The sequence below is a fragment of the Schistocerca piceifrons genome, chromosome 7 (assembly GCF_021461385.2).
Source record: "Schistocerca piceifrons isolate TAMUIC-IGC-003096 chromosome 7, iqSchPice1.1, whole genome shotgun sequence".
NCBI classification, from domain to species: Eukaryota; Metazoa; Arthropoda; class Insecta; order Orthoptera; family Acrididae; genus Schistocerca; species Schistocerca piceifrons.
In genome coordinates this window covers 333186478-333213365 of record NC_060144.1, presented here as the reverse complement: position 1 = coordinate 333213365, position 26888 = coordinate 333186478, and the positions used below count along the sequence as shown (strand labels likewise).

General features: G+C 39.4%; 1 protein-coding gene across 1 annotated transcript in view; it reads right to left on the bottom strand.

The window, feature by feature from the left end:
• LOC124804595 (unconventional myosin-IXa-like) overlaps positions 1 to 26888 on the bottom strand; it is a 348200-nt gene that overhangs the window by 15898 nt on the left and 305414 nt on the right. Inside the window, exons 29-30 of the mRNA XM_047264786.1 lie at positions 22747 to 23002; positions 14085 to 14310 (exon numbers count right to left, since the gene is read on the bottom strand). Of these exons, the coding sequence (XP_047120742.1) occupies positions 14085 to 14310; positions 22747 to 23002 (482 nt within the window). The remainder of the gene's footprint in view (positions 1 to 14084; positions 14311 to 22746; positions 23003 to 26888) is intronic.

Sequence of the window (26888 nt, the reverse complement as noted above, 5' to 3'; positions counted from 1 at the left end):
GGTAAAAAAAAAAAAATATATTAGATATAGAAGGATGTGGACCAATGCACCAGATAGTTCCTTTTAACAACCCAATATTCTAACCACAAGACCACTACAGCACCTTCCAACCTGCACCTCAGTTCAAATGTAAACACCATGAAGACTTCAACTGCCAGTAATTTTTATCTCATATTTAGTTATAACAAATTATACCAACAGCCATGTTTTTTTGGAAGATCTTCACTATTTGAAGCAGTCTACATTCATAGGACGTACGTAGTAGTTAAAAACTATTAATATATGGCTTCTTCCACGTCTCAGAACTTGATACAACCACGAAAGTACCTATATGGATGTCCATAACATTCTACACTGGGTGTGTACACAACATAGTGGCATCCAAGACTAGTGTTATCCAGGTGAATTTAGCATCCCCTGTGCCCCAACAACACAGATATCCACTGTGCTGGTGCAACTACAACAGAGCAGTACCTGTGGGAAGGCCAGACAAATCTGTGGTTCCTGAAGAGTGGCATGAAGCCTTTCTGTAGTTTCATGGGTAAGAGTCTGGATTGCGCTGTGAATCACTGAAGCAAGGGGGACACTACAGCCATTACTTTTCCCGATTGCCTGAAGCTCTACTGCATGGTTTAACTATGACAGCATCGTCTTGGGTAAAATATTTCAGAGGTAAAATAGTCCCCCATTTGGGCTTCCAGGAGCGGACCACTCAGGAAGATATCATTATCAGGAAAACAAAACCGGCCTTCGATGGGGTGGAGTGTGGAATGTAACATCTCTCAGTCGCATAGGAAATTTACAGCATGCAATATGGGGAATGGAAAGGTTGATGTTAGATACAGCAGGAATAAGTGAAATGTGGTGAAGGGAAGAAGAAGAATTCTGGTCAGTCCAGTACAGGATTATCAACACAAAATCAAACATAAGAGTAGTCTAATAACAAATTAGGAAAAAAGAATGCAGATAAGCAATTAACAACATTATAGTCAATGTATTATATGCAATAGCCACACCCATTAAAGAAGTACAATTTTATAGCCCAACTAGCTTTGCTGATGATGAATAAATTGAAAGAATGTTTGATGAGACTGACTAAACTACTCAGATAGTTAAGGGAGATGACAGTAGAGGATTGGAATATGATAGCAGGAAAAGGACGAGAAGGAGAAGTAGAAGGAAAACATCCACTCTGGTACAGGAATGAACATGGAACTGGCATGGCAGAATGTTACACAAAGCACAATTTAATAATTGCTTTTGGACAGCGCACAATTTCATCACTGCCAATACCTGTTCCAATATTTATGAAAGGAGGTATGTATAGCTGGAGACAATGGAAGGTTTCAGATGGATTACATAACAGTAAAACAGATTTCAATACCAAGTCTTTTACTGCAAAACTCTTCCAGGGGCAGATATGGACTTTGTCTACAATTTATTAATTGTAAACTGAAGATTTACACTGAAGAAACTGCAAAAATGTAGGATTTTAAGGTGGTGGGGACCTAGATCAGTTAAAAGAACCAGAGGTTTTGAGAGCTTCAGAGGGATTAAAAAACACAGCAGATGAATGACTCTTGAGAGATGAAATGGTGAAAGGGTAGATGATCAAATAGGTAAAAAGACAAGGTCAAATAGAAACAGTTGGCTAATGCATGAAATATAGACGCCAGCTGTCAAAAGGTTTAAATATAAAAATGCAACAAATGCAAAATACCATGTTCTAAATGTGACTGAGAAGTGCAAGAATGGCTAAGCGGAAATGGCTAGAGCACATATGCAAGGTTACAGAAGCATGCACGACTAGGAGAAAGGTGCATGTTGCATATAGGAAAATTGAAGAGACTTTTGGAAGAGAAGCAGCTGTATGGATATCAAATGGCAAGTCAATATTACGCAAAGAACAGAAAGCTGGTAGGTAGAAGGAATATGTGGAAGGGGTAAACAAGGTAAATTAACTTTAAGATAAGACAATATAACAGAAAAAATAAGGGAAATATATGATGGTGAGATGGAGATATGACACTGTGAGAAGAATTTGACAAAGCACTGAAAGACCTAAGGTAAATAAAAACCCATGGAGTTGATAACATTCTTTCAGAACTACTGAGATCCTTGGGACAGCCAGCCATGACAACACTATTCCACCTAAAGTGCAAGATATATGAGACACTTGAGATAACCTCAGAATTCAAAAAGACTGTAATTATTACAATTCCAAAAAACAATGCAGCTGCTGACGTGTGAATATTTCGGAACTATCACTTCAATATGTCAGGGTTGCAAAATACTGACATTAGTTACTTACAGAAGAATGGGAAAAACTGGTAGAAGCTGACCTTAGGTCAGATCAGTTTGGGTTCCAGAGATATGTAGGAATGTGAATGGCAATACAGGTCCTAAGGCTTACCTTAGACGATACTTTTAAGAAAAAACGAACACACTTTAAAGCAAGAGTATAGATTTAGAAAAAACGTGTTAGAATGTTGACTGTAATACACTCTTTGAAATTCTGAAGGTAGCAAAGATAAAACAGAGAGAGCGAATGGTTATTCACAACTTGCACAGAGATCACACTGCAAGTAAATGTTAAAGACATAAAAGGGGAAGCAACTGTTGGAAACCGAGTGAGACAATCTGAGCATTGAGCACACAATAAAGAAAACCAAGGAGAAATTAGGATACAGAATTAAGATTCAGGGAGATGAAATAAAAATTTTATTTGCTTTCAAGTCCCTTACCACCTCTGGCAGCAAAGGTGGTAAGGGACTTGAAAGAATAGCTGAATGGAATGGATGGTGTATGGAAAATCGCAAAAGTAAAACAAGGGTAATGAAATGTAATCAAATTAAATCAGGTGATGGGAATTAAATACGGAAATTAAAGTCTAAAATCAGTAAATGAGTTTTGTATTTGGGCAAGAAAATAGGTGACAATGATGACATTCAGCAGATAAATAGTGTTTCTGAAAAAGATAAATCCTTAAACATCGAAGTGTTAGAAGTCTTTTCTGAAGGTGAACAATAAAAACATTTCAGAGAAGAAGGGAATAGGTGCTCTTTAAATGTGGTGCTACAGACGAATGATGAAAATCAGATAGGCACATTGAACAGCTAATGAGGATATATTGAACTGAAATGGGGAAAAAGAAATACATTGAACAACAGGACTACCACAACAGATCGGTTGTTAGGACATATCTTGAGGCAAAAAGGAATAGTCTACTTTGTAATCAAGAGAACTGTGGTGGGTAAATATCTTAGAATAAGATCTAGTCACGAATACAGTTGTTGTTGTTGTTGTTGTTGTTGTTGTCGTCGTCGTCTTCAGTCCAGAGACTGGTTTGATGCAGCTCTCCATGCTACTCTATCCTATGCAAGCTCCTTCATCTCCCAGTACTTACTGCAACCTACATCCTTCTGAATCTGCTTAGTGTATTCATCTCTTGGTCTCCCTCTACGATTTTTACCCTCCACGCTGCCCTCCAATGCTAAATTTGTGATCCCTTGATGCCTCACAACATGTCCTACAAACTGCTCCCTTCTTGTTGTCAAGTTGTGCCACAAACTCCTCTTCTCCCCAATTCTATTCAATACCTCCTCATTAGTTATGTGATCTACCCATCTATTCTTCAGCATTCTCCTGTAGCACCACATTTCGAAAGCTTCTATTCTCTTCTTGTCCAAACTAATTATCGTCCGTGTTTCAGTTCCATAACATGGCTACACTCCATACAAATACTTTCAGAAACAACTTCCTGACACTTAAATCTATACTCGATTTTAACAAATTTCTCTTCTTCAGAAACACCTTCCTTGCCATTGCCAGTCTACATTTTATATCCTCTCTACTTCGACCATCATCAGTTATTTTGCTCCCCAAATAGCAAAACTCCTTTACTACTTTAAGTGTCTCATTTCCTAATCTAATTCCCTTAACATCACACGACTTAATTCGACTACATTCCATTATCCTTGTTTTGCTTTTGTTGATGTTCATCTTATATCCTCCTTTAGAGACACTGTCCATTCCGTTCAACTGCTCTTCCAAGTCCTTTGCTGTCTCTGACAGAATTACAATGTCATCGGTGAACCTCAAAGTTTCTATTTCTTCTCCATGGATTTTAATACCTACTCCGAATTTTTCTTTTGTTTCCTTCACTGCTTGCTCAATATACAGATTGAATAGCATCAGGGACAGGCTACAACCCTGTCTCACTCCCTTCCCAACTTCTGCTTCCCTTTCATGCCCCTCGACTCTTGTAACTGCCATCTGGTTTCTGTACAAATTGTAAATAGCCTTTCGCTCCCTGTATTTTACCCCTGCCACCTTCAGAATTTGAAAGAGAGTATTCCAGTCAACATTGTCAAAAGCTTTCTCTAAGTCTACAAATGCTAGAAATGTAGGTTTGCCTTTCCTTAATCTATTTTCTAAGATAAGTCGTAGGGTCAGTATTGCCTCACGTGTTCCAACATTTCTGCGGAATCCAAACTGATCTTCGTCGAGGTCGGCTTCTACAAGTTTTTCCATTTGTCTGTAAAGAATTTGCGTTAGTTTTCTGCAGCTGTGACTTATTAAACTGATAGTTCGGTAATTTTCACAACTGTCAACAACTGCTTTTTTTGGGATTGGAATTATTATATTCTTCTTGAAGTCTGAGGGTATTTCGCCTGTCTCATACATCTTGCTCACCAGATGGTAGAGTTTTGTCAGGACTGACTCTCCCAAGGCCGTCAGTAGTTACAATGGAATGTTGTCTACTCCCGGGGCCTTGTTTCGACTCGGGTCTTTCAGTGCTCTGTCAAACTCTTCACGCAGTATCGTATCTCCCATTTCATCTTCTTCTACATCCTCTTCCATTTCCATAATATTGTCCTCAAGTACATCGCCCTTGTATAGACCATCTATATACTCCTTCCACCTTTCTGCTTTTCCTTCTTTGCTTAAAACTGGGTTTCCATCTGAGCTCTTGATATTCATATAAGTGGCTCTCTTTTCTCCAAAGGTCTCTTTAATTTGCCTCTAGGCAGTATCTATCTTACCCCTAGTGAGATAAGCCTCTAAATCCTTACATTTGTCCTCTAGCCATCCCTACTTAGCCATTTTGCACTTCCTGTCGATCTCATTTTTGAGTTGTTTGTATTCCCTTTTGCCTGCTTCATTTACTGTGTTTTTATATTTTCTCCTTTCATCAATTAAATTCAATATTTCTTCTGTTACCCAAGGATTTCTACTAGCCCTCGTGTTTTTACCTACTTGATCCTCTGCTGCCTTCACTACTTCATCCCTCAAAGCTACCCATTCTTCTTCTACTGTATTTCTTTCCCCCATTCCTGTCAATTGTTCCCTTATGCTCTCCCTGAGACTCTGTACAACCTCTGGTTTAGTTTATCCAGGTCCCATCTCCTTAAATTCCCACCTTTTTGCAGTTTCTTCAGTTTTAATCTACAGTTCATAACCAATAGATTGTGGTCAGAGTCCACATCTGCCCCTGGAAATGTCTTACAATTTAAAACCTGGTTCCTAAATCTCTGTCTTACCATTATATAATCTATCTGATACCTTCTAGTATCTCCAGGATTCTTCCATGTATACAACCTTCTTTTATGATTCTTGAACCAAGTGTTAGCTATAATTAAGTTATGCTCTGTGGAAAATTCTACCAGACGGCTTCCTCTTTCATTTCTCTCCCCCAATCCATATTCACCCACTATGTTTCCTTCTCTCCCTTTTCCTACTCTCGAATTCCAGTCTCCCATGACTATTAAATTTTCGCCTCCCTTGACTACCTGAATAATTTCTTTTATCTCATCATACATTTCATCAATTTCTTCATCATCTGCAGAGCTAAACCTACTCCTGCATTACCCCTATTTGATTTTGTATTTATAACCCTGTATTCACCTGACCAAAAGTCTTGTTCCTCCTGCCACCGAACTTCACTAATTCCCACTATATCTAACTTCAACCTATCCATTTCCCTTTTTAAATTTTCCTACCTACCTGCACAATTAAGGGATCTGACATTCCACGCTCCGATCCGTAGAACGCCAGTTTTCTTTCTCCTGTTAACGACGTCCTTTTGAGTAGTCCCTGCCCGGAGATCCGAATGGGGGACTATTTTACCTCCAGAATATTTTACCTAAGAGGACGCCATCATCATTTAACCATACACTAAAGCTGCATGCCCTCGGGAAAAATTACGGCTGTAGATTCCCCTTGCTTTCAGCCGTTCGCAGTACCAGCACAGCAAGGCCGTTTTGGTTAATGTTACAAGGCCACATCAGTCAATCATCCAGACTGTTGCCTCTGCAACTACTGAAAAGGCTGCTCCCTCTCTTCAGGAACCACACGTTTGTCTGGCCTCTCAACAGATACCCCTCCGTTGTGGTTGCACCTACGGTACGGCCATCTGTATCGCTGAGGCACGCAAACCTCCCCACCAAACGGCAAGGTCCATGGTGCATGGGGGTAGTAAGCCAGTTCAAATGGCTGTAGCTTGCAGTAGTTATTCAGAGACAAAGAGGCTTGCTCTGGATAGACTAGTGTGGAGTGCTGCATCAAAGCAGTCTTCAGACGAGAATTACAAGAACAACAACAACAATGTGGCTTTGTAGCTAAAATTTAAATACATGAAAAAAATTATACATGTTTTCCTTTAAAATTATGAAACTACTGAGAGTAAACTGCAAATTATGTAAATCAGATTTATATCTTACTGGCACTCAGACGGATTTAAGAAATAAAATCAAAATTTTAAAGGATATTTATTTTTTATTAGATCACACTATCACGCAACCGATATGACTAAATGGATTACTTTTTTATGTATTTTTCTTACATCATATATTTCAGAAATTTTGCAGATGTCCGTAATCAGTGTTTCAAAGAGATTACTACCACAGCCTATGTTCCACTTCCAAGCTAGCAAACTACCTTTTTTACTGTTAAAATTATTTTTTTTTAAACACGTCAATTGGCTTGGCTGCCAGTTTTGTATGGGTCAAGATATTGAGCAGGATTCCTGCATACAGTCACAAACTACTTCAAATTAAGTTACGATGTCAGAGAGACAATGGACAGAGCATGACAAAAAAGACAACCAATAAAGAGTTTGTTTTAGGTGCAATTAATCTCTTCTACTATGAACCCTTTGTAGCCATCTACACTGAAAAGCGAAAGAAACTGGTACAACTGCCTAACATTATGTAGGGCCCCAAGAGCACGCAGAAGTGCCGCAACACTACATGGCATGGACTCTACTGTTGTCTGAAGTAGTGCTGGAGGGAACTGAAACCATGAATCCTGCAGGGCTGTCCACAAGTCTGTAAGAGTATGAGGAGGTAGAGATCTCTTCTGAACAGCATGTTGCAAGGCATCCCAGATACGCTTAATAATGTTCATGTCTGGAGAGTTTGGTAACCAGCAGACAAGTTTAAATTCAGAAGAGGGTTCCTGGAGCCACTCTGTAGCAATTCTATACATGTGGGGTGTCGCATTGCCCTGCCGGAATAGCCCAAGTTCCTCAGCATGCACAATGGACAAGAATGGATGCAGGTGATCAGACAGGATGCTTATGTATGTGTCACCTGTCAAGAGTCATAATCACACGTACTGGAGTTCCATATCACTTCAACTGCACATGACCCACACCATTCCAGAGCCTCCACCAGCTTGAACAGTCCCATGTTGACATGCAGGGTCCACGGATTCGTGAAGTTGTCTCCACACTCGTACGTGTCCACCTGCTTGACACAATTTGAAATGAGACTTGCCCAACCAGGCATGTTTCCAATCATGAACAGTCCAATGTCGGTATTGACAGGCCCAGGCGAGTAGTAAAGCTTTGGGTTGTGCAGTCATCAAGGGTACCAGAGTGTGCCCATATCAATGATGTTTCATTGAATGGTTCATACGCTGTCACTTGTTGATGGCTCAGCTTTGAAATCTGCAGCAATTTGCAGAGGGTTTGCACTTCTATTAAATTGAACAATTCTCTTCAGTTGTCGTTGGTCCCATTCTTACAGGGTCTTTTTCCAGCCGCAACAATGTCGGAGATATGATGTTTTACCAGATCCCCGATATTCACAGTACACTTGTGAAATGGTCGTATGGAAAATCCTCACTTCATTGCTATCTCGGAGATGCTGTGTCCCATCACTTTTGTGCTGACTATAATACCATGTTTGAACTGACTTTAATCTTGATAACCTGCCAGTTTAGCAGCAGTAACCGATCTAACAACTGTGCCAGACACTTGTCTCAATATATGTGTTGCCTACCACGGCACCTTATTTTGCCTGTTTACATATCTCTGTATGTGAACACACTTGCCTATACCAGTTTCTTTGGCTCCTCATTGTATTTGCTACCATGAAACTGTTTTATCCTTTTGGTAAGCAGAAAACTAATTTACTATTGTCAAATACGTTAAAATGCATCACACCAAGTTCTTTGCAGAAGGAAGCAACTAGTGTTCAAATGGTTCAAATGGCTCTGAGAAATATGGGACTTAACATCTGAGGTCATCAGTCCCCTAGAACTACTTAAACCTAACTAACCTAAGGACATAACACACATCCATGCCCGAGGCAGGATTCAAACCTGCGACCATAGCAGTCGTGCAATTCCAGACTGAAGTGCCTAGAACCACTCGGTCACAGTGGCCAGCTAGCAACTATTGTGGTTGAAGCCTTCAAAATGCTAATACATTTCACAAAAAATCAAACCTCTCACCATTGGCAACAGACCACTAAAACATTGCCACTGCCTTTCATTTTTATCTCCAGCTTAGTGGAAGTACTCCAAGCACCACATGGGCTTTGTCCCTTGGAACTATGGATGCATATATAAGGGGGCATTCAAAAAGAAATGAACCAGAGGCGTAATTACAGAAACTACTACCTGTATGTTAGAAGTATTGACCCTGTCTGTTGAGACACTTGTCCCACTGTGACACACGGCGGTCAATGGCTGTCTCATAAAATTCCCGGGACTGCGATGTTAATCAGTTCCACACGTACAGCTGGATGTCGTCGTCTGAGGTGAATTGTTTGCCCCTCAGAGTCTTTTTAAGGGGACCAAAAATGGCGTAATCACAGGAGAGAGGTCCGTACTGTATGGAGGGTGTCCGAGAACCTCCTATTTGAATTTCTGCAGTAGTGCCAGGACTGTGTTGGCCGTGTGTGACTTTGCATTGTCATGGAGCAGAATGCCCCCACAGGTGAGATTGCCTGGTCATTTTGATTTCATCACTTGGTGCAGGGTGGTCAGCTGTACGTCCAGCTGTATGTGCAGAACTGGTTAACATTGCAGCCCCAAGAATTTTATGAGACAGCCATTCACTGCCTTGTGTCACAGTGGGACAAGTGTCTCAACAGCCAGGGTCAATACTTCTAACATACAGGTACTGGTTTCTGTAATGATGCCACCGGTTCATTTCTTTTTGAATGCCTCTTATACATATAAACCAATATTACTAATTAAATTGGTAGCAAATGGCACTTCAGCTGAAATTAACTACAAATATTCTATACTGTTAGCGGTCTTAATCATGACAGGTGATCGGGATGATGAATTGGTTTCTTTTCCTGTGTCTTATTTTCCACTTTCGTGCCAATATCTTACAATCCTCAAAAACAACACAGAAATTTCTTTGGCAAAAGTCCATTCAACAAACTCAAAAAAATTTTGCACCAGAGAGCTATCTCATTTTATTGGATGTAATGAATGTCTATATATTAGCTTTGAGCAGTTCCATTTGCTAATATCAGAAGACATAGCATCAAAAATTCATTTAATGGCCAGAAGAGAATCATCAGAGCATTATCATCATCATCAATTTTAGTAACTGTGAGGATGTCATCTACTACTGCTGGCTTATCAGTACTATAATAATGCTGGCTTCTTACGATTTACTGGCATGTGCATGAGATGTTCATTCCAGTCAAAGTGGTCCAGTATCTGCAATTCTCATATCTTAAAAAGTATAGTTAACCTGCAGTGTCTGTCTTTACTGTAACAGTTTAGTTTTGGATCGCCTCTGTAAACTATTCAGCTTTTGTTTCTGAACCCCCACCCCCCCCCCCCCCCCCACCCCTCAACGTTGCACTGCTGATCTTGTATGTTTTAAATCATATAATCTTGTATGTTTTGAATCGTATAATCTTGTATGTTTTGAATCATATGCTTCAGTATTTCTTTAGTTATTATACCCTCTTCCTTCCTTGTACAGCATTCACCTTTCCATATAATTGATTCTGAACTTAAGTTTAAACAACACTGGCTCACTGACAGAATTGGTATTTGCATATCTTTTTGCATTATAATGCAGTATCTAATTATGACAATATGTGTCATCATTCCATCCTGGATTTTCTGTTGTTTAAGTATCTAATTACAATATTTTTGACCAATCATGATATAATTTTAAGCCTCTTCTTGATTCTTCAAAGGGTGTACAAAGGTACTGTTTGGAAAAAAAGTAGTTAAAAAAACTCTTTCCACTCATTCCTTCCTTTTAACATGCAACAATTCTGCACCCCTTCCACATACTCTGCTCAAAATAATAATAATTTCTTGAGTAAATAACAGATTTTGGCTCTGTTGAATACATAACTAACTTCCCAATTGTCTATGTATTTTCCCTATCTCATCAAGGCTTATAGTTCAGTAATGTAAGTCTATGCACATGTGAACGATCAAAGCTGAGGAGGACAACACCATCACTGCTTCACTCATAGTATACTACTCTGCTGGCACTTTATTACCGATAATTATTTTTACATTATCAGTTGCCAGGATAGATATCATACCACAGTCTTAAACTAAACCACTTTCCATTAATCTCTAGCAATCACTTTAGCATATCAGTCCACACAATATTTAACACATTCCTCAATTAGCCTTAAAATTCCTAATTTTCCTGCAGAGAAGAGAGTCATGAAGAGAGGAACAGTCACCATCCTGAGATACAGACGCAAGGATCTGCAACCATTCTGCTTTGCTCTTCTAAAGAATCATTCTTACCTTTATTGCAATTAAGGGCACTGTGAAGTTCAATCATAATCTGGTTATCTTTGAACATTCTGCAATCTGGAATCGAAACACCTACATTCACAGCCTATAATGAAGTGACTCACAGAAGGAGGAGTGACATAAGGCAGAAGAGTATGCCTAATATCACAATATTAGACCCCAAACCATATGTTATCAAAGACATCAAGATATTGTCCATATGCAGTGGCTTCACACATCCTATTCCACTTTCTTCATGGATATAATTTACTTCATCAGAGGGAATAGCATGACATATAGCACCTGATCTGTGGTTACAGAAACTTTTTACACTGGATGAAAAGCCTGAAGTTGGCATTGATCATGAACCAATATGGGTCAATCCATATGAAGTGGTTCAGCGATGGTTGCTTGACCATTTTCAAATATTTTAATTTTTTATATGTGATTGCCCTACATTTGAAAAGTTCAAAACAGTTTTTTAAAATAATTTGTCTTGCACCTTTACTGGATGGCGGCCATTTTTATTTGTAGGTGCACAACGATTTTTCAGTCTGGAGACATTGCCGAAAATTTGAATATCTCTGCACTGGGTTAAGTTAAAACATTGCAATTGACATGATTGTTTTCAGAAAAGTGTCCTCTAGAACACTGTCTATTACACAAAATACCCTAAATTCAAAAATAACCAGTCACAATTATCTCCAAAATTTGGTATCCAAATTTTCAAAAATCCACTTTTTAGGCCCAAAAATAACAAACAAGGAGTGATTTATGAGAGTCTATTTTTTTCCTATGGTTAGATATCATACACTACTAGCCTCATGTAGAGAAAGAATAATTACAAATGTTTCCTTAATTTTTTATGAATTTTTGAAATATGAAAATTTTCATTTTTTGTAACGTTAGGGGTTAGTTATCTTAGGTGGTACTGAATATAAAAAAACGATTTTTGCACAGTTTGTGCAGCTATATGATAACAACGTACTGTAAAAATTTCAACAATGATATATGACTGTGAACAAAGATATGAATTTTTGAAAATGAGGAAATAATTCACATTAGTCTACAACTGATCTTATGGCTGTTGTCTATTTAAGTGTGATATTGGCAGAATATAATCAATTATTATTGAAGTAAGGTACTGAATTATATACAAAAAGTGGAAACATCACTGAAATTAACATTTATATTATTTTGACATACTTAAAATAAATATTTTCAATCAACATCCTTCGAGATGCAACTGTTTCTAAACCTGGTGGTGAATGTTAAGAACACTTATTTCTTCAGACAGTTTCTGTGATATAGAATAAGACCTCCCAGTTGCTGTGGTAAGTTCAAGCACTAAAAGTTTCCTTAAAACATTTTTCAACCTTGCACTAGTACATTTCTTGAATGATGTTCTTGGGCCAACAGGGTGGTAAAAATGCACAAAAACATCATTGTTTTCCAAACTTATTCTTTCAACCTCAGCAAGCCATCACTGTCCATCGTACACACATGCCACTATGTCATTCAACATTAAAGACAGAGATGTAATTCTGTCAAACAGCATAGCAGCAGACCCTGGCATTTGGTTATTGTGTGGGTTTTTGGCAGCTATTGTTATAATAATATCAGTTTCCCACGTCCCAACACTCTTAAAATAGTGAGTCCAGACACTGCCTGCAGGGGGGATAGTGACTATTAGAAATTAAAACTATGGAGCAGCCACCAGTCAGATACAACTTTCCTTTACGAAGGAAAGTCATAAGTAACTGCCAGTTGCACCTCAATTTTAACTCTTAAAATAATTTGTTCCAGCTCTTTCCAAACTTTGCAGCATTCAGTTTTATCATCATCCTTCACATTTCTCTGTCACACTATGTTATCTTCTTGGCTTCATTCTTCTTCTACTACTGTTTGCTTCTTTCCCCTGTGGCTCTCATGTATGTCTATTTGCTGTCTGCCCTTCCTGTTCTCTGATTTTATTACACCCTGTCACTTCTTATGTCTCAGATACCATGAAGTCAGCTATTTCATTGTTGATTTTCTTTCAGTATTAATGTGACTCCCTTGAAAGTGATCCCATGCTGCTTTTGTTCCTAAACATTATTCAGTCTTGTATGTAGTTCTTCCCTGTTCTATGGGAAGGAAATAAAAGACTTCAAACCCGATACCCAATATATTTTCACTTCTTATTCTTATTCTTCTTCCTCCCCCTCCCCTTTCTTCTTCTCTTCATGTATTAGGTAAACTGCCTGTTACACTACTCCAGCTCTTGTTTGGCCTTCCTACATTTCTTCTTCCATTGCATTTATAACTGAGAACCTTTAGCAGAAATCTTTCTCCAACCGTGGGGTCTCTACAGTCCTTCCACTTTTTTTCATTTAGGTTACATATTCCTAAATCTTTCTTTATATCTTCATTTCTTTTACGATCTTCTCTAGTACTTCCTTCCACTATTCTTAAGTACTTCATTTATTGGGACCATATTCTACTTTATTGGTGTTTCATTGTCAAGCATGCTTCATTTCCATAGGGAAGGAGTGGTACTGCTACAATTTTGTTAAATTTGAGCTATTTTCCTTTCCTAGCTTTACGCTGTAAATTTTTTACACTCCTGCCACATATTAAAGGAAATTAATTTAATTTTTGGTCCACATCATGGCTGCATTCATGTGTGATCCTGCATCCCAGACATTTAAAAATGTTTCACTTGCTCTGCAATTTTATTAGTCAAGATTACTTTTGATCTTATTGGCTGTGAAATGTTGACACTTTCGTTTATAAAAGTGTTAATCAATCTGCTGCTATTTCATAAAATTTTACTCAAATTTAATACCAAAGAGGTAAACAACATAGACACATAGCATTTTAAGTATTAAATTTTGAAATGGTTTTACTTTTGAAACAAGGAAAAGACACCACAGCTAATCACCGCACTGCATGGAAAAATATGACTGCTTCTACAACAAAAGGATATGTGATAAGTCTGTAAAATGTTTGTGGCTTATTTATTATTCACATCTTTTATTTAGGTAAGTTGTAACTACTCTGTTCAGATAGCCAATGAAACTTACCATCATCATCAGCTCTCACTGACATATCATCCAGGCTACCACCATCATCAAGATCTGTCGAAAGCATATCATCATCAGAGGTGGTCCTTGTTAGACTTGGGAGTGTTGATGTCAACAATGCCTTCTCTTTTTGTATATCTTCTATGTGCTCCATTAAAAGTGCTTCCTCTTCATCTGTTTTCTTTACTGAATCACTAGCTGGTAACAATTCTTCAGGGCTGAATATCTGTACATCAATTGTAAGAGTGGAAAATAAGTACAACTAGTTATAAAATGTCAACTTAAAAAAATAAAATTAAAGCAAGCATCATCTGTATCTATACTAATTACAAAACCATAAAACAATCTTGTCTGCCTCTCTCTTTGAACATGCCAATCTCCAAAACTGCATAAGGAAATGATAGATTTCTGCTCACTGTAAAGAGACATGTTGAGTTGCAGACAGGCACAATGAAAAGACACTTACACATTAGCTTTTGACCAAAACTTTCATCAGAAAAGGACACATACACAAATTCATTAACACAAGCAAGCCCCCCCCCCCCCCAACACACACACACACACACCACACACACATACACATACACATACACAATTGCACCTCCGGCAGCTCGGACTGGAATGCAGCTGTCATACAGAATGGAAGCAGCAGTCTGAATGGTGCGGGGAATGGGGACCGATAGCAGACTATGGGTGTAGGAAGAGAATAGCACTGTGTGGCAGAGTGCACAGCACCTACACTGTCAACAGGTGCAGTGTCGGGAGGCTGTGGGGAGGGGTATTGGGTGGAGACTGAAGAAGGGAAGGGAAAGGATGGGGCAGATGTGTTGGCAAGGGATGGCACACAAAGAGGGTGGGAGACAATAAAAGGTAGGAGGTGACAGGACAGAGGGGATGGAAACTTTTGGGTGGAGGGTGTGGGTGCAGTAGGTTACCGTAGGCTGATACTGGGAAAATTTTGTGAGTGGAGAATTTGATGTAAGGATAACTCCCATCTGCACAGTTCAGAGAAAGTGGTTGTGGAAGGGAAGATCCAGAGGGCTCAGATAGTGAAGCAGCCATTGAAATCAAGCATTTTACAGTCAGCTGCAAGTTGTGCCACAGGGGTGGTCGACTCTGCACTAGGGCACAGTTTGGCAGTGGTCATTCATCCTGGTGGACAGCAAGTTGGTAGTCATAATAATATAAAAATGCTGTGCGCATTACAGTCACTTGCAAGCTGTGCCACAGGGGTGGTCGACTCTGCACTTGGGCACAATTTGGCAGTCGTCATTCATCCTGGTGGACAACAAGTTGGTAGCCATAATAATATAAAAATGCTGTGCAATGGTTGCAGCAGAGCTGCAGGTGGCCCGACCCCTGTTGGGATAGGATAAACCTATGACAGGACTGGGATAAGAAGTACTGTGTGGGTTGACTGGGCAGGTCTTGTGCCTGGATCTTCCACAGGGATATGATTTCTGTGGCAAGCGGTTGGAACTGGGAGTGGCATGGGGAGGGACTAGAATTTTTGGAGGTTTGTTGAGTAATGGAGCACCATTTTAGGAGGGGTGGGAAGAATATTGGGTAGGATGTCCCTCATTTCAGGGCATGAAGACCAGTAATCAATGTCCTGACAAAGGATGTGTTTCAGTCCATTTAGTTCTTGGGGGTGGTGGAAGAATTTGGGGGGGGGGGGGGGGGGGCATGGGATATCTTTTTGTGGACTAGGCCCAGAGGATAGTGCATATCTGTCAAGGCCTTGGTGAGACTCTCAGCATACTGGGCCGGGGAATTCTTGTCACTACAGAAACACAATCCTTTGGTGGCCAGGGTGTATGGGAGGGATTATGTGGTGTGAAAGAGATGACGGCTGTCAAAATGCAGGTACTGTTGTTGGTTGGTGGGTAGGCAGAGTTGTAGATGGAGACATCAGAGAGGAGGAGATCAGTGTCCAGGAACGTGGCACACAGGGTTGAGGAGGACCAGGTGAAGCAGATGGGAGAGAAGGTGTTGAGGTTGTGAAGGAATGATGGTAGGGTGTCATCTCCCTGAGTCCAGATCACAAAGATGTCATCGGTGTATAGGGAGATGGCACCAACAGTGATGAATATGGGTCCAAGAGGTAAAGGGATGGTAGTGATGGAGAATCGGTGAAGGAAATGGTTGGTATCTTTGATGTAGGAGGCTAGATTGTGGGCAATTGATTGGAAGTGTTGGTCAATGATGGCCAAAATTCTTTCCGTGGGGGCATAATTGCCAGATACAATGGGGCATCTAGGATTGTTGGGTTTGTGGATTCTGGGAACCATGTGGGAGGTGGATGTGGAGTGTGTCATAGGGGTGAGAAGGGAAATGAGTTCAGGGTAGAGGTTCTGAGAAGGACCTAACGCTTTAGGCATGGATTGAAGGTTATGTTGGACTTCTGGGCTGGGATCACTCTGGCAGAGTTTGTAGGTGGAGGAGTCAGATAATCGGCAGAGGCCTTCTGCCAGGTAGTCACTGTGCTTCATAACAATCCACCGTCTCATTCCTCATACACTGTACTAACTTTATACTAACTATCGAAAGCAATGGCATCTGACCACCCCTTAAATTACCCATGCGAAATCCATTTAATAACCATGTCGACCCTGCATCAATGTGGGATGCAGGCACAAGAAAAAGAAGATCATCATCATCATCATCATCATCATTAATGCCCATTGCCTGTTTCTTTACTGTTCATACAATATATTCTTCCTACAGTTTTATCCAAAGCCGGAAGTGACATTTCACTTGCACAATTTTCAACATGTGCCCTAGTGCAGCACCACAGCCAAGATAATGAGCTGACTCTTCTGCTTTTACATAATTAATGACAGCATAAAAAAAAGCGTGATGCATAAGACCAAGGTTGGATCATTATTCAAGCTAAATGGAGATACACTTAATGTTTGTGCTCTATGGAGATCCCATGTGTACTATGTGAAAGGATTAGTGTAGTGTGTAACACTTTGCTAATAATTTTTCTTTCTTTTAAGGAAACAGTCACAACAACAACAACTGTAGTATGTACCACAATATTTAAATGTTTATTTTCTCTGTGCTGTGTAATAACAACTAGTCTCCTCTCAGTTGTCCTCACTGCCGGCCAGGGTGGTCGAGCAGTTCTAGGCGCTGCAGTCTGGGAATCCTGTCTCGGGCATGGATGTGTGTGATGTCCTTAGTTTAGTTCGGTTTAAGTAGTTCTAAGTTCTAGGGGACTGATGACCTCAGAAGAGCTATTTGAACCAAGCTGTCCTCACTACATTTCTGATTTTCTCCTTGTTGTCCTCACAATCCTCTTCTCTTACAGCCATTTCAACAGCTGAGGTAGTGACACCTTATCTTGTATTGTCACTAATGTATTTTGTTCTGGATTTCATTACAACACATCAGGCATGGGCAAACTTTGGTGACTCATCCATCTGATTCACATATATACATCAGCGTGTGGGCTGCCTCGTCAAGAGACACGATACCAAGACTCCTACCACATGGAGTCAGAACTATAGCTTCCATAACAATGTTTATGGGGTAAAGCACCCACAGGAATGGCACCTCTTTCACAACACGCCACACAAACAAATTATGCCTCACAACACATGGTTTTGGGAGTACATTCATTTTACGTTCAACCTATCCTCAGATGCTCACTTTCATATTCATGTGTGGAGGGCATTATTTCTATACTTTTGATGTTTTACAATAGCTCCCTTAAATACTTCTATCATAAAATTCTGAAACGCCATTAGTAAATAAAATGTTCCTTTTACTGGCTGTAATGCTAATAACACTTCCATTATGTTGAGCTCCACATCTACATCACGAACAAAAACTGCTAATAGAACTGTGTCTAACAAATCAGTGGTCTCATCCAAAGTCATCACAAATGCTTTGCATGTGGCTACATGATTAGACAAACTGTTTTTAATGCCATCAGCCACCACACCAATACAGCAAACAACTGTCCATCTCAATAAACTTATTTGTAAATTTGCAATGTCCAAGAAGCATGCCTCAGATTTCGCCTTCAGCAAAAGGCTTCAATGATTTGCCAACTTTCTTACTCATTGTAAAACTAACTATAACTGCATTGTCACACTGTACTCTTAGTTTGGCCAACCTATCCATTTCCAAAGTAATAATCAATACAGTAAGACCGTGTAATCCGGCACTCGATAATCCAGCAGACTCTGCAGTCTGGCATGCATAAGAAGTTATTCCTTATTTTTAGCTCAGCGCAGTTCACAGTAAATTCGACTCTTTCGAGAAACATCATAACTGTTCAGAGTGACACCTCGTCACTAACAATCATCTGCCTCACTGACTGAGTATATTCTCATCAAGATAAGGCAGTTGCATTGTTAGGCCTGGAGAAAACTTAAGCTTAAACTAGTCAAAGGAGTCCAGGTGGAAATCAATGTAAATAAAGATAAGTCGACAGCTGATCACTCTAAAATTGTATGAATGATAAATTCAAAATCCACTAACAAACTGAGTGCGTTTCCAGCAGAAGATTTTGAAGAATGGATCAACAGCGACAGAAATTTAGTTAACAAAGACAACCTAACTGACTATGTGATGTTACGAAATGTTTTCAACCCACAGGAGGCACCAGAAACTGAGAATGATGAGGAAGAAATTGCTGCAACACACGTCTTGGGCTAGTGCTTCAGAAGCCTTAAACACTTTTGTGAATTTTGCTCAGAATAACCAACAATGCAGCACTTCTGAAGTTATGAATTTGATCATTATACAAAATAATCTCTGTCACAAAAGAGCTCAACCCAAGAAGCAAGTTAGCTTTACTGCAACATTCCAAAGGGCTCAGAAGAGAATTTCAGCTAAACCACCAGTGGTACATATACCAGTCCATCACACTGCAAGCCCTCAACAATGTCAGATATCTGTGCTATTCCTAAAGGCAGTGATTCCAATTCAACTACACCAAATCTTGGTAGCAACTTTTATTAATTAGCTTATTCTTGATCTTACTTAATCTATGGTGCTTATTTTATTTAGTTAATGACATACAGCAGTTATACACGGATACAGAAATTTCTAAAATTTTGTGCCTTAAACTGATTCAATAGCCCGTTGCGATATTCAACTTTTAATTCAGCTTTGTTTTTTTACAGGAAATTAATACATAGGCCTCCTATTAATTCTTTTGTGCTGTACTCCTACCTGTTGTGTTTAATTAATAATAGTTATTTGCCTTTGTACACTAAAACTGTAGCTTTTGCTTATATCCCTTTTTCAAAACCACGTTTTTAAAAATGACCTCGATAATCCAGCATATTTGATAATCTGGACATTGGCAGATCCTCGAGCTGGATTATCAAGGTCACACTGTATTTTGATTTTGTCTTTCTGCTGATGTCCTGTAAGTTGTTGCTGAGTAATGTGTTGCACAGAAAAGTGCTTTTTCATATTAGAATCCTTGACAACTGACAGGACTCACTACACAACAAGCAAACATGTTTATCTTTGTACAAGGTAAAGAAATAATCCTCCACGCACTTTTCCTGCAATTGGTGACATTCACCATCTACTTAATGCTAGACTTTTGCAAATAGTCAGTAAAGGTGCACATAAAGACTTGCACGAAACTACCAAACAACTAGCACAGAACTTTAAGCATGAACCAACAAAAGATGAAGTTTTTTTAACAAAGAAATTCACCAAACAGTTGTGCAGTTGAGAAATTATTTTATTTTATTTTCACGACCCGTTTCAGCAATTCATTATGCCATCATCAGGCCCCAACACATACCTATAAAAAATAATCGATATTGATATACTGGGGCCATATGTTTCTGGATGTCGTGAATTCTCAAGTGCTTCCTATTGTGACAGTGCCACGACATTTAACAGTGCCGCCACGACAGTACACGCAAACGGCGATAGAGGCGCTCCGCAACTCGGCTGAGCGTGGGAGCGCCACCTAGCTATGAACGGCGCCGGCCGCATGTCACGGCACGGCAGTCGAATAGGAGATACTGAGTTGTTATCATGTAACGAGCTATTGTTTCTAAGTGAGTTTGTTTGAATATCCACGCAATTATTGGTGTTTAAAGGTTATAACACTTCCTTTGAAGACTTGACAGCAACTCACACGAGTGTAGTTGCAGTCAAGTCTTCAAAGGAAGCACTTGAGAAATCACGACATCCAGGAACAAATGGCCCCAGTATGCCAATATCAATTATCTTAGAGAGGTGCATGTTTGGCCTGAAGGTGGCATAACGAACTGCAGAAACTGGCAGCGAAAATAAAATAAAATAACTCCTCAATTATGTGGCTGTTTAACGAATTTCTTTGTTAGTATTTGACCAGCTGCTGTCCTGTGCCCACAAAGGACCAACAGAGACAGGTAAAGATTGATCAACAAGTTATAGTCCCCAATGTCATTGTTCAAAGCGGCAAATTTCAAAATCAGTTGGTAATTTTCGTGTCATCCTTGTCTAAAACCAACATTTGCGATGAATCAATGTCTAGCACAGGTGTAGGCAGTAAGCGGTACATAACACGTGTGTTCAGAATGAAATTTTCACTATGCAGCAGAGTGTGCACTGATGTGAAACTTCCTGGCAGACTAAAACTGTGTGCCAGACCGAGACTCGAACTCGGAACCTTTGCTTTTCCCGGGCAAGTGCTCTACCATCTGAGCTACCCAAGCACGACTCGCGACCTGTCTTCAGAGCTTCACTTCTGCCAGTACCTCGTCTCCTACCTCCCAAACTTCACAGAAGCTCTTCCACAAAACTTGCAGAACGAGCACTCCTGGAAGAAAGGAGTGTGTTGTTTGCACTAATCCAAAGGCATAAATCTTTCTCACCGCATCCCTTCAATATGCTGAGCTGTCTCCACAGATCTCCGCATTCACATGAACACATAGCTCATACCTTCACGCTCACACTGGAAACATATATGTTTCAAGACCATTAAATTTCGGGCATGCAGCCATGCAAATATAATTTTTTCCACTGACATTTTGGCCGCGTATTGTCCACACATCCTCTGAGGATAGTTGGACAATATGCAGCCAAAATATCAATGGAAGAAATTTTTTTGGTGCGGGTGCATGCCCAAAATTTACTGGACTATTCATTACGCCATGAAAAGTTGAAAGTACACATCATGTTTGTCTCTGTTGTTCGAACCCAGTGGCATCAATATGGCACTCTGAATGCGTAGACTAAGCAAAACTTTCAATGGGCTGCAGCACTGAGCTGCAAACTCCAGGTGAGTTGAGTGTCAGGAGGAACATCAGAAAACGTATCACATATTCCAGGTGCCCCCACCCCCTCCCTCCCTCCCTCCTCCCCCCCCCTTCCCGCCACCCCGAATTTCTTCCAATGTGCCTGACAAACCAATCGTGGATCAGATGAAGCCGTATGATCAGCGATGCAATACACCACATAACTGCCCAGCAGTTAAAGCTTTATTTCATTTTCTCTGCTATTACGAAAATAAATTTCAGAATGACACAAACTTGGATTATGGTGCAATTCATATTTTTCTGTTCTCTCGGTGATTACAAAAGTCATACCATCTTTAAATGGAAATTCATACTGTATTGCTTGTGGGTGGGAGGATGCAATGTATTTGTTAAAATTGTAATGGGATATTTTGACAAAAGGCGGCTGTAATCTACAGTTAACAGGAACATTGGAGTACACCTACAATTATTCTCTCACATGCACATATGTTGTTTCCAGGTACAGAGTTGTATCACTAGCACACTACAGGAAAAAATGGGAGGGAGGAGCACAATCAAACGTAAGGCTCAACTAATACTTTACTTGATGAGTATAACAACAAAGTATCGCCGTCTGTTTTCTTCTTCAATTATTTTACTATTCCATTGCTGGATTCGAACCGCTTAGTGGTTCATCATCAGATGCTACATCTTTATTGTTTGTCTGCAGCACTGTGGGAGTCATATAGATGTGGCAAGATATATAAAGGAAACATGTATGCACTGAATGTGGCGAGAATTATTCACATTATACGTTAGATTTTGTTGCTTTACTTACAGTTATTAGTGTCCGTTGGTTGGTTGTTGGTGTACACAGTATGCTGGAAAACATACTGAGTGTTTTCCACTTATGTTAATTGTATTGCACTTAGCCACAGGGAACATGTTTACACGCTTTACAAAACGTAAATAAGCCAAAGAGTATGGCTAAAGTTATGTCAAAGAGTTGTGTTAGGGCAGAGTTTCTCTTTCCTGAGCTCCTGTAATACTTACTTTGAAACCTTTGTCCAACCCCTGCAAGGCTTCCCTTCCTTTACCAGATGTTGAGGGAAACATCTATTTTCAATGTTCGCATCATCTGAAAATTTGCATGTGTTTTTGTACATCTATGAAGTTTTCATTCTTACTTTCTCAAAGGAAGCATTTGACTCAAGTCATTCAGTGACTTCAGATGGTGTACCAGGCACCATTCTGAAGTATACTTTGAGAGAAGAAGAGAGAATGTGGAGAGGTAGGAATTCACAATAATTATCTAACATTTCAGTCATCCAATACTGAACAGTATCAACAACACAAGAAATTTATTAAGAAACTGCCAAATGTGCCCTAAATGAATCAGCAAAAGAAAAAATATATTCTACTTAAAAAAGCAGATGCATAAAAGGACTAACATGTACCTTGGAGCTACGAAGGGATGAAAGTCGGTGCGTGGCTGTGTGGCAGGCGCTGTCCAATGTATCGATATCAGCCAACGTTGACTTGACTTTACGTAACTGATCTGCTATGATTGTCTCCACACACTGAGTCTGTCGTCCAATGTCGTGCAGTGAATCTTGTGCCGGAACTGTTTTATTTGTGCGGAGGATGCAGGGTGCAAAAACAATTGCCAGTGAACTTGCATTCATCCGATTTGCGTCTTCATGTGATGCCACTCTACAAAATGGTGTCAGGAAAATAAGAATAGCAAATATGTGTGTATCGTATCATTGAGCACAGGTTGCAATAAGTGAATAAGTGGAGAATACATTCAGTGCATTACAGCAGTGCTTGCAGTAAAATAAGCTACAACGCAATGAATTCACGGACTCATAGAGAAAGAGAAGAAAGAGAGAGAGAGAGAGAGAGAGAGAGAGAGAGAGAGAGAGAAATATGTGTGGAATGGATAATTAGAAAACATAACTAGTACGTTAGTTGTTAGTTCACTGTGTATATTATATATTAACTTGACTAAATTAAAATACTGAAAGTTTGCTCACACTACCATTGTGAAGATATCTAAAGATCAGCTATTCCAGAGGATAAAGTTCGATAAGGCGAAAAGTTTACTGAACATCCAAAATCTGTCATTTTTAGTTTAAAAATGACAAAAATTTATTTAATTATTTATTCCTCCAGGGATTATTACACACACACACACACACACACACACACACACACACACACACACACACACACACACACACATTACTGGTAACATCATCATCATCATCATCATCATCATTATTTAAAGAGTATATAACAAAGTAAGCAATAGTCTCCTATAATAATTAAGCAGTTTCTTATTACCACACAGCATAATAGTTTAGAAATTAATGTGCAAAAAAAGTAACAAAAATCTGGAATAACAACAATGAAACAGGATATTTGCTAATCAACACTGAGAGGCACCATTTAGCGGCAGGCAGGCAAATTCAAAATACATTTAAAAATAGTATCAGATTAAGCCCTGAGGTGACAGTGGCCATCTGCGTGTCAGTTGTGCGTGTGCAATTATTTGGTGAGTAGTAATCAATCCTATTTAATTACTAAAGTAAAAAAACATTTTCGAATCCAATTTTATAAAATCTTGGCTGTCTGTCTGCTTATACATGCTGATCAATATATCAGATTACAACAAAGGTATCAGATCTTTAAAAGAATATACACAGTCATTCTTGAAAAATAGTTACATGTTATTATGAAGTAAAACAAATCATATACACCAAAAGCATAGCAGACTTTTACTTCAAGTCAGTTTCTTATTAAGCTTGCGCAAGTGTATTTAGCACTTTCTCTGCAGTTGCTCACTGTTAATTTAATTTTACACTTTATCAAGAGAAACATCAAAGTAGAGGAAGCAAAATCTCTGCAAGCCACACTGTGATGCAAAATATCTAAACTTAAAATATTTAACTTTAAAAGACCACTCAAACTGACAATGTTGGACAATTAAGAGAATTTCAACAGTTGGTCGGTTGGTTGATTAGGGGTGGGAGAGAGAGCAGGTGGACACCAAAGAGCAAGGTCATTGGACTCCGATCTGAGGTGATAGAAACTAAGTGAGGAAGAATGTAAACAGCACAGTCCTGTCAACTGGAGAGGAAAATGGCCCAACAAAGTGGCAAAAGGAACGTTCGGACGGCAGAAAGAGTAAAGACTAAATAAGGGGAGGTGGGTGGGCGAAAGCAGGGGGTGCCCCAAAGGCGCTATGCACATTGGGGCACCAGCACTGGCGCTGACCAATCCTGATCCCTACACCATACCACGACCACAACACAACAGGGTCTACACCAGGTGAAGAAGACACAAGAAAAGGAAAAACAAAATGGCATAAAATAACAGACAAAACTTAGGAAAAGGGAGGGGGGGGGGGAGGGGGGGGGGAATAGGAACCTCCAGATGCACGAGAAGAACCTTGTCCTCAGATATATTTTACTTCTTTTTCTACTACTACTCCTTCATAGGTCAAGGAGGGCAAGTCAGGGGGAGAGGGGGGAGGGAGGGGGGGGGGGGAGAGAGAGAGAGAGAGAGAGAGAGAGAGAGAGAGAGAGAGAGAGAGAGAGAGAGAGAGCAGGCTTCAAGCAAGATCCAAAAATGAGATGGGGCGGGCAACCTGGGGTGCATGAGCTGTGGATCCTGTGGCTGAGTTGTGCTGCAAGCTCGCGTATTGCACAGAGAGTGTCATAGTGTCATATTTACAGGAATTAGAAAGCAGAACTGTATAGTGGATACATATTATCACTCTCTAAGAGTTTGACTATGTTGATTTCCACTACTATGAAATGTTTATGGAACTGGTTTTGAGCAGGAGCTTTAAAACAGATTGTCGATTAATGCGACAGTGATTAGTGAATTAAACTGGCTTTGTCTTACCATAGGGTATATATCTGAGTAATAGACTGTTCGACTTAAGGCAGTCAAATAATTAATTTTCAGTATAAGTTCATCAGAGCTGTGGCCTCTGTTAAGTGATACTGGACTTCCTGTGTTTTCTATTGGCTAATTTTATTTGCTTCTCTGCTTTCATTTGTAACAAGTGTAACAATGTAAATTTATTTTAAACTTTTAATATTGTAAGTTATTGAGTGATGCATTTTTTTAACAATGCAAATTTATTATCTAATTTTAAAATTTTCATTATTACAGCTTTTACTCCTTGGGGTTGCAAAATAACCACAAATTTAAATTACTTTTTGTTGTCCCTTGCATTTGGCTTCTACTGAAGAAGCAGTGTCTTATCAATAAATTCTTGTTGGTGTTTTTTTTTTTTTTTTTATCCAGCTCACTGATTCTGAATTAACACTTTTACTGCTACAGACATGCTCGTTGCATTCCATAGTGAGCACGACTGTTGTTGCCTAATAGCGCCATATGCACTGGGAGACGACATTCCGGCCACCTTTGCTGAATATTTCTGTGGCACTGGAAATGATGACTTTGTCCGCTGCCCTGGTCCCCTGCCCCCACCCCCCCTCCCTCCAAACACAAAATAAATACAATTACTGTGACAACTTAAGTTTTTTCACTTTAAAGCTCCTCTAAAAATGAATTACAGCATAGACAAACACACAGTTTTGTCAATACTGTTTCAGACCTTGGAATTATTTCACTCCTGTAATTTTTAGTAGGATTAGGTTCCCATGATGAAAGGGACGTGTCACTTAGTGTTCTTTCGTAAATAACTCATGGAAAGGACGAATCTATGTGTGATGTCACTAGCACATCAGCAGTCATTGGGAACCACAGTAATAACTTTTTCACTCCACATATTTTGAGTCAATTTCATGAGAGGTCCTCAATAATTTCATGTACAGTTTGTTTTGTATACAAGAGCATACTGAATACTGTGTCACAGGAAAAGGACAGAATGCCAAGCAATCCACCAAGAAGCAGTGCCATACAATTACAACGAACTACATGTGCAGCACAGTCACATTAAACAAATTCTCAGTGATACACTTGAGTGGACATGCCAGCTTCAGTGAAATACTTATACAATTTTAAGAACACTTTTCAGTGAAAAAAATTGATTCTTTCATATCTTACAGCCTGATATCTTCACTTGACAGAGGACATAATTTCTTTTCATATTCATTACAGTTATTGCATCAAACTGAATTAAGCATTACATAAAGTTCTAAGAATTTTGAAGAGGTAAAAATACATTGTGTAGATTTTGCATATGGTTGATTTAAGTCAGACATTGCTAAGTACAAAATGTTGCTAACACATCAAAACTGTGTTTCAAGCTGACACCAGCACGATATCTATCACAGTTATTGAAATACTGCTTTTTATATCTATGGGAGGGATGCAAGCAGTGTACTCAGTGTTCTGGCCAGAGCAACATGGATCGTGTGGTCATAACACCCATCATATTTGATAAATGATACAAGATTTCAAAACAAAGTTTTTTGTGAATGATAGCACACAAAGAGGTGCGTAGTTTGCTATATGATTAATACTCAAAACTTTTTTATCTACTGAACTACGGGAGCAACTACAGTTCTTTATGAAGACATACTTTTTTTTCAACAATGCAAAATCCAGGGTGGAATGT